An 8472-nucleotide genomic window follows, 5' to 3' on the forward strand; every position below is an offset into this window, starting at 1 on the left:
ATTACACCGGGCGCAGGAATCTGAACTTGTAAAACTTGTGGACGAAACCCAAGATGCATCCGGACCGTTGAAACAGAGAGGCTCCACAAATGGATGCACGAATAGGCAAATCAGAAGATCTTTACTCCTTAGGAGAGAAGCAATTGCCAGTCGAATTCTTCACGGGGTAAAATCCCCTAAAGTATCTCAAATTTTTATTTTGTATCGGGCGCTTCAATACTCGTGCGAAAGTAAATCGGACGGTGTTAATTACAACTCAAAATTTAAGTTACTTTACGGATTAGAATTCTCTTCACATAGCTGTTTCACCTCTCTTTCTCTTTCTCTTTCTCGTTTCTTTTGTACACATTTTTTGTCGCCTTTCGCTACGGAAAAGACAAGACCTTTGCTTCTTCTCTCCTCACAAAAATACTCTCTCTCTTGCGCTCGCTCTCTCCTCTGATATCGCTGCTCTCTATATCTCTCTAGGGTTCTTCGATTCATGGAGGCCGATTCATGGAGCCGCCTCACCTCCGCATCCAGACGCCACTCGTCACGATTCGGTGAGTACAAGTGAAACTTTGAAAGATACAATTAGGTGCTCTCCTTCTTGGATTCTTCATGGTATTATAATTCAATTTCCCCTTTGTTAGGATCTGCTATTAGATTTGAGGGGAAACTAAATTTTGCACTAAATTATCCCGAATTCTGATTTGGGGCAAAAAGCAACTAGAACCCTGGAAAAGTTACTATCTTTGGGTAAAAAGCTGGATTTCTCTTTCGAAAGTATAAAGTTCTGTGTTCTTTTCTAAATGGTTTTTCAATAATGAATATGTAGCTCTTATCTACATTTGATAACTTTGTTCAGCATGATAAGTTGCTCTTAAGTTTAAGTTAATTTTTTAAGCTCATTAGTTTAATGCGAATACTGTGACCATTAACAAAATGTTGGCAATGTTCAAGCACTCTTTGTGCAAAATCTGGCATCTTTACTGAGTTTGTGGTTGGCATTTTTGTCCAGAAAAACCCACTTACAATCTAACTCTTAAATATTTCATATATACTTCTCATCAATTTGCCACCCTAAGAAGGATCAATATCTCCATTTATTAAGTCCAGATAGTTGATCACGATATGAACATATACTTGTAGAAAATCACTTGATCTACAGATTCTAGACCATTCAAAAGTAGTGATTTTTATAGTAAAAATATTCTAAAAAAAATGTATAATTTAGTCTGCAAGTACATTTTTGATATGGAGATTATTTTGAACGGTTCATATCAACTACTTGAATTTTGAAAATGAAAATATTGATCCATAGTATGGACCAGTCTGCGCTATGCATAGTACCATAGCCTCACTCTTTTTACAAACTTGTTATGTTAGTGTTTCTAAAGACTCTACCTAATGAAATCCTTCTCCCTCAATTCTTGTATAATTACTAATTCAGCATTTGTTTTCCTGTTTTTGCAGGAGATGTGTTTTTAGGATTTGAGGATGTGGACTCGGGAGAAGATGAGTTGAAAGCTGAGTATCCGTGCCCTTTTTGTTCTGACGACTTTGACCTTGTTGGTTTGTGTTGTCACATTGATGATGAGCATCCTGTTGAGGTTAAAACCGGGGTAAATCCATGCTTGTTTTTTCTCACATGATACATTTTTTACTAGGTTTTTTCATTTATTTTATATCTGCTGGTACAAATCTGGTAACTGGTGCAGTATATACACTACAGTAACTAAAGATTAAATCTCTCTTCAATCTTTCTGGCACTTAATTCAGAGCTAATTGTAGAGTCCAGGGTAAAATGGATCCATCAACTTTAGAAAGGGGGCAATTTCATGTATACCCCTCAAAAATCTCAAAATTACACATTTCCCCTCTAAAATTTATAATATCATATTTACCCTTTTAAATTTTTTTTTTTTTACAAATTTACCCATTTAATTGTCCTTTCTATTAAAAACTCATTTGAAATTCATAAAGTACCCATTTTAATTTTTATTTAAAAAAATTTGGCAATTGGGATAACAGTACTAGCATGTACAAAGCTTAACTTCCAATTTTCACATACTGATATTTTGTTGTTGCTTGTGTTTATTTTTTGGTGTAATAGATTTGTCCTGTGTGTATGGAAAGAGTCGGGATGGACTTGGTGGGCCACCTCACATCCCAGCATAGAAGCTTCTTTAAGATATCCTTTTTATTTCATTGTTATTCATATATGTTGGTCTCGGATATCTATTTCATTTACTGGTTTATTGGCTTAAATTCTGCCTTAATTTAGATATAATTGCATGATTGAGGGTTCATTGAATGCATAATTTCGAATCAATTGAGGTTTTGTTGGGTAAAGATTTTAACAGGGCAGGTTTGACTTCATGCAGTGCACAAACCATATCTAATTCTGTTTTGTTTCTGTAGTCTGTGTGCTGCATGAAGCTCGAACTGATCTGTTAAAATTTTTACCTGTTTTGTTGATTCTTAGTTGTCTACTGCACTTAGTGCAGTGAGATTTGCGTCTTCAGGAAACTCCCTGACTCACGAAAATAAGTAGATAATTGAATATAAAATTGTAAATCAGGAATCATCACAACTAATTGTTGTATAAATCATGCTGTGTGATTATTTTCATTTTCACTCTTTGTTCATTACCTTGACTGAGGTTTTTACATGCAACAAAAGAGGAGGAAATCACGCAGAGGCATTAGAAAGGAAACATTCCAGTCCTTGTTTGGTGGGTCTGGATACGCAAATTTGCAATCGAGTTCAGCACCTGACCCGTTACTGTCGTCTTTCATCAGCAACTTACCAACTATCAATTTGCCGAAGGACACGAAATCTGATCCGTTGCATGAGACAGATGCAGATTCGGAATCTTTAGAAGATACAGTTGTACAGAGGTACATTATGATGTTATTGTTAAAAAAAAAAAATTTAGTTATATATTTGAGTGAGGCTATGGGACTATGCATAGTGGATATTAGTTCCTAGTATGGATCAATATCTCTATTTTCGAAGTCCAATATTCAATCTGAACCGTTCAAAAAATAGTAAAGAGATTCTAAAAAATGTATAATTTAGTATACATTTTCACTTGGAGATTATGTTGAATGAGTCAGATTAATTATTTGAACTTTGAAAACGAAGATATTGATCAATAGTACAGATCAATTATCTTCATAGACCTAAAATATTGGCAATTTTCTTTTATTTTAAACCATTTTTTGTCATCTTTCATAAATCATAAAAAATAGTAAAAAGTTTCCAAAAATAGTAAAAATTGGTATTCTACAAGTTCATTATATAACCAATTTAGTGAGCTACTTAGATCGAAGTTTGAAGTTTATACGGTAGAGTTTTTAGGCTGTTGCACCTAAGCCTTATTCTTTTAGTTATATATCTCTGTGCCTTGTTTGGTTTATTTAAACTTTATGTCCATGTGAATAGGATTGAGCCATCAATACCAGTAGAAGAACAAGAGGAGAGAGCTCGAAGGAGTAAATTTGCACAGGGCCTTATTCTCTCTACCATATTTGATGAAGACGATTTCTTGTAACTACGGGGGGCCTATATGCATATCTTTGATGGTGGGTTTTGGAAAAGGTTGGGGGGAGGGGGGTTGGGTTTGCATCTATATAGTAAGAAGAAATAAATAAATTATTTGTAGCTAACTTATTTATGTAGAGGTAGTGCAACCATGTAGGGAGTAGGGATGTGCATATTTATTAGTACTAGATAAGAAAACACCATTATGGTAACTATATGTTATCACTTGTAGCCTCACTTTTGCTATTATATTTTTGTTTTTATTACTACTATTATCAATATTTTTCCTTTTCTTTTGGAGATTGTTGCTAGGGATAAAACATAAAGAGTGAGGCTATGGTACTATGCATAGCACGGATTGGTTCGCACTACGGATCAATATTTTTATTTTCAAGTTCCTAATGGTCGATCTTAATCATTCAATATAGTCTCCATATGAATATTACTTGTAAACTAAATTTTACATTTCTTAGAATTCTTTTACTATTTTTTTGGATGGGTAGAAAACCACTCTTTTCTGGATGGTCCAAAATTTTCAGATTTGAGTAATTTTGTACCTATCTAAATAAATATTAAAAAAATTCTGTAAAGTCTAAAATTTTATTTACAAGTACATATTCATATGAAGATTATGTTCAACGACTTAGATCAACCGTTAGAACTTTCAAACCGAAGATGTGAGTCCATAACATGGATCAATGTCCGTTATGCATAGTACCATAGGTTCAGTCAAACATAAATCCTGATATTGATTATAACTTGATAATAACAATTGCTGAGAATTGTGAGGTAGCGTTGCATTTATTTAATTCATCGGTTCTTAGACAATAAGGAAACATTCCAATCCTTCTTGAATGAACCATGAACTATTTATTTTTAAAATAGCGTAGGCTTAAATTATCCATGACTAGTTTCACTAGAAGATTTTATTTTATTTGATAAAATTATATATATATATATATGGTTTAATTTTGTTTACCGTCAGACATTAGTTTGTTCATGTTTTAGGTAACGCGCATTGCTTTGATATTTTTGGGCTTATTTGGACCTAACAATGAGAAAAGCTGACCGTTAATCAGCCTGTAAAGGATTAATTAAATATGACTAGCAAAGTAGCTCAAATTTAAAGTTGATATACATTGGATTGGACTACAAAATTAATTGTAAGAGAGTCAAAAACGAAAAATTTAACAGCCAAGGGATCTTGAATTAGTTTTGACAGAATCAGATAACATGTTTGTTTCTATTTATTCAGTTTTAATTGTGTTATATATTTTTGCAGTTTATTATTATACATTAATATTCAATTTATTTGAATTTATTGTGAACAGATTTAATTAATTCAATAAAAAACGATGATTATAACTATAAAAGTAGCACATGATCAAACATCCCCGTAATTTAATTGGTGTTAAAGATTATTCTACACAAACAAATCAAATTAGCACAACAAACATTTAGTGACCCGAATCACAGTGCATATAATGTTTCATTTAGAATTTGCTTAATGTTGTATTCTCCAACATATATTTAATTATGAGATTAAATTGACAACTCCTTATCATGCAAGATGTTGAGAGCAAAGATTGTACAACGAAGAGGAGAGAGCAGTGGAGAGTGATTTGTTTTGAGGTGACAGAGAGGAGGTACTCATTTTTTTGACAGGACAGAACGTTTGAAAGGACGCAAGATGAGTTGGAGAAGCTGAAAAGTGGGACAACATAACAGCCACACTATAGAGTATATTGTAGATGGTCATCAAAGATTAGATATATACATAGATTTGTCTCTAATTCAACATAAGTTCACCCTACAAAAAGGAATGGGCATCGATGGGCTCCAACACCGTTGTGTTGGTATATGATCCAACAGTCTGATCCACTAAGATCTGCGCTCATGAAAATTGAAACGGATTTGCACGGATTTTAAAGCAAATCGGACAGTGTTAGTGTTACACCCCAAACCAGAAAATTCTGAATTAAGGTGTGATCAATCCTCGCCTCGTACTTAATTAATCATTAAGCACGCAAGTCTAAGATAATCATAATAGTAAACCAGCAGCGGAAGCATAATATAAAATGTCAAGCATCAGTCACATATAAATAAATAAACACAAGCATACACATCATACAAAGTGTAATCCATGTCACCTGAAAATAAACATCATCTAAAGAAGGGGAGTACATGATCTAATGAGTTCCGTATATAATACAAGAATACAGATACTCATGATCCTACCCAAAATCCTAAATAAAAGTAAATCAAACGGTGTGGCCATCAGGGACAGCTCCTGGCACCTACTGCTGTGGACCGCCAGACTCTGTACCTAAAACCCACGAAACAACTTGTGGGTGAGCAACGATATGCCCAGTATGTGACCCAGAATTATCCCCTCAGGGATCCTCTTCGGTCAAAGCACTTTTATTTATAAATTGCGTTCAGTTATGAATATAATTTAAAATATGCACAAGTATGAACCTATATTAATATCTAATAGAACTTACAATACTTTTAAATGATGCCATGAAGCGGTCAATCTATTATGCCAACATGAAAAATAAACCCAAAATCAAAATATCATAACGGATAATAATCAAGTCGGAATCCAGTACTCCTAGCACTGTGTGCCCCAAATAAAATAATAATAACAATGATACGGATTGAGTAAATCACCCCGTGCCGTGCCAATAGAATCAAAAGATCCAAAATAATATATTCCAAGGACTGTGTTCAGAGAGCGATGATACACGTTGCCTAGTGACATCGAGCATTGCCCACAAGATAATAGCACACTAGCCAATGGGTATGCACGTAACTCAAGTAATAAAAATGCCACCACGGAACTCGAGATCGGAACCGTGGTGGGGTAACCCGTTCTAGGCATGTAGCTCCTAATGTAGGCGTGGGAAGCATCCCGAATCGTCTATGCCACAGAACTCGAGATTGAAACTGCTCACGTAGAATAAAAATAAAATGATCGAAAAAGGGTATATATATCAAAGTGTATATATAGTATAATCCTAATGGCCATCCGGGAATAACGTGACGTTTCGGCTCAGTGGCTGCGGCCCGTCCCATGCCAAGTGACACAAAATAGAACGAAGTCACTCAGCCCTGCTCAGCTCTCACTAATGCATGCATATGCACGTAAAATAATAATATAATCTTCTACGAGAAGAAGACAACTAATAACCTAATATTCTAATAAGATATATATATATATATATGACTTGGCTACGGTGCTATGGGTAGCTAAGAGGCCTTCCGTGATACGGTTCAATATTTGACTTTTTAAAATCCTAACGGTCGATCCGAACCGTTCATCTTATTCTCCATATTAATATGTGCTTGGAGACCAAATTTTACATTTTTTGGAAATTTTTTACTATTTTTTTAGATTTATTGAAAATTGTTATTTTTCAGACAAATCTGGACCATAAAAAACAATGATATTCAATAAATCTAAAAAAATAGTAAAAAGTTTCCAAAAAATGTAAAATTTGGTCTCCAAACACATATTAATATGGAGAACAAGATGAATGGTTCAGATCGACCGTTAGGATTTTGAAAAATCTAATATTGAGCCGTAGCACGGGAGGCCTCTTAGCTACCCATAGCATATTAGCCAAATACTATATATAGGACTTGGCTACAGTGCTATGGGTAGCTAAGAGGCCTTCCGTGCTACGGCTCAATATTTGACTTTTTAAAATCCTAACGATCGATCCGAACCGTTCATCTTATTCTCCATATTAATATGTGCTTGGAGACCAAATTTTATATTTTTTGGAAATTTTTTACTATTTTTTTAGATTTATTGAAAATTGCTGTTTTTCAGACAAATCTGGACCATAAAAACAGTGATATTCAATAAATCTAAAAAAATAGTAAAAAGTTTCCAAAAAATGTAAAATTTGGTCTCCAAACACATATTAATATGGAGAACAAGATGAACGGTTCAGATCGACCGTTAGGATTTTGAAAAATCTAATATTGAGCCGTAGCACGGGAGGCCTCTTAGCTACCCATAGCATATTAGCCAAATACTATATATAGGACTTGGCTACGGTGCTATGGGTAGCTAAGAGGCCTCCCGTGCTACGGCTCAATATTTGACTTTTTAAAATCCTAACGGTCGATCCGAACCGTTCATCTTATTCTCCATATTAATATGTGCTTGGAGACCAAATTTTACATTTTTTGGAAATTTTTTACTATTTTTTTAGATTTATTGAAAATTGCTGTTTTTCAGACAAATCTGGACCATAAAAAACAGTGATATTCAATAAATCTAAAAAAATAGTAAAAAGTTTCAAAAAAATGTAAAATTTGGTCTCCAAACACATATTAATATGGAGAACAAGATGAACGGTTCAGATCGACCGTTAGGATTTTGAAAAATCTAATATTGAGCCGTAGCACGGGAGGCCTCTTAGCTACCCATAGCATATTAGCCAAATCCTATATATAGGACTTGGCTACGGTGCTATGGGTAGCTAAGAGGCCTTCCGTGCTACGGCTCAATATTTGACTTTTTAAATTCCTAACGGTCGATCCGAACCGTTCATCTTATTCTCCATATTAATATGTGCTTGGAGACCAAATTTTACATTTTTTGGAAATTTTTTACTATTTTTTTAGATTTATTGAAAATTGCTGTTTTTCAGACAAATCTGGACCATAAAAAACAGTGATATTCAATAAATCTAAAAAAATAGTAAAAAGTTTCAAAAAAATGTAAAATTTGGTCTCCAAACACATATTAATATGGAGAACAAGATGAACGGTTCAGATCGACCGTTAGGATTTTGAAAAATCTAATATTGAGCCGTAGCACGGGAGGCCTCTTAGCTACCCATAGCATATTAGCCAAATCCTATATATAGGACTTGGCTACGGTGCTATGGGTAGCTAAGAGGCTTTCCGTGCTACGGCTCAATATTT

General features: G+C 34.2%; 1 protein-coding gene across 1 annotated transcript; it reads left to right on the forward strand.

The window, feature by feature from the left end:
- The first annotated feature begins 329 nt into the window (after positions 1 to 329).
- LOC144562657 (protein DEHYDRATION-INDUCED 19 homolog 2-like) lies at positions 330 to 3800 on the forward strand. Its single transcript, XM_078311878.1, has 5 exons — positions 330 to 542; positions 1456 to 1604; positions 2096 to 2173; positions 2653 to 2882; positions 3430 to 3800. Exons 1-5 carry the CDS (start codon positions 482 to 484, stop codon positions 3536 to 3538), a joined length of 627 nt encoding a protein of 208 aa, XP_078168004.1. The 5' UTR covers positions 330 to 481; the 3' UTR covers positions 3539 to 3800.
- The last annotated feature ends 4672 nt before the right edge of the window (positions 3801 to 8472 follow it).

The sequence above is a fragment of the Carex rostrata genome, chromosome 1 (assembly GCF_964058835.1).
Source record: "Carex rostrata chromosome 1, lpCarRost1.2, whole genome shotgun sequence".
Classification (NCBI taxonomy): domain Eukaryota; kingdom Viridiplantae; phylum Streptophyta; class Magnoliopsida; order Poales; family Cyperaceae; genus Carex; species Carex rostrata.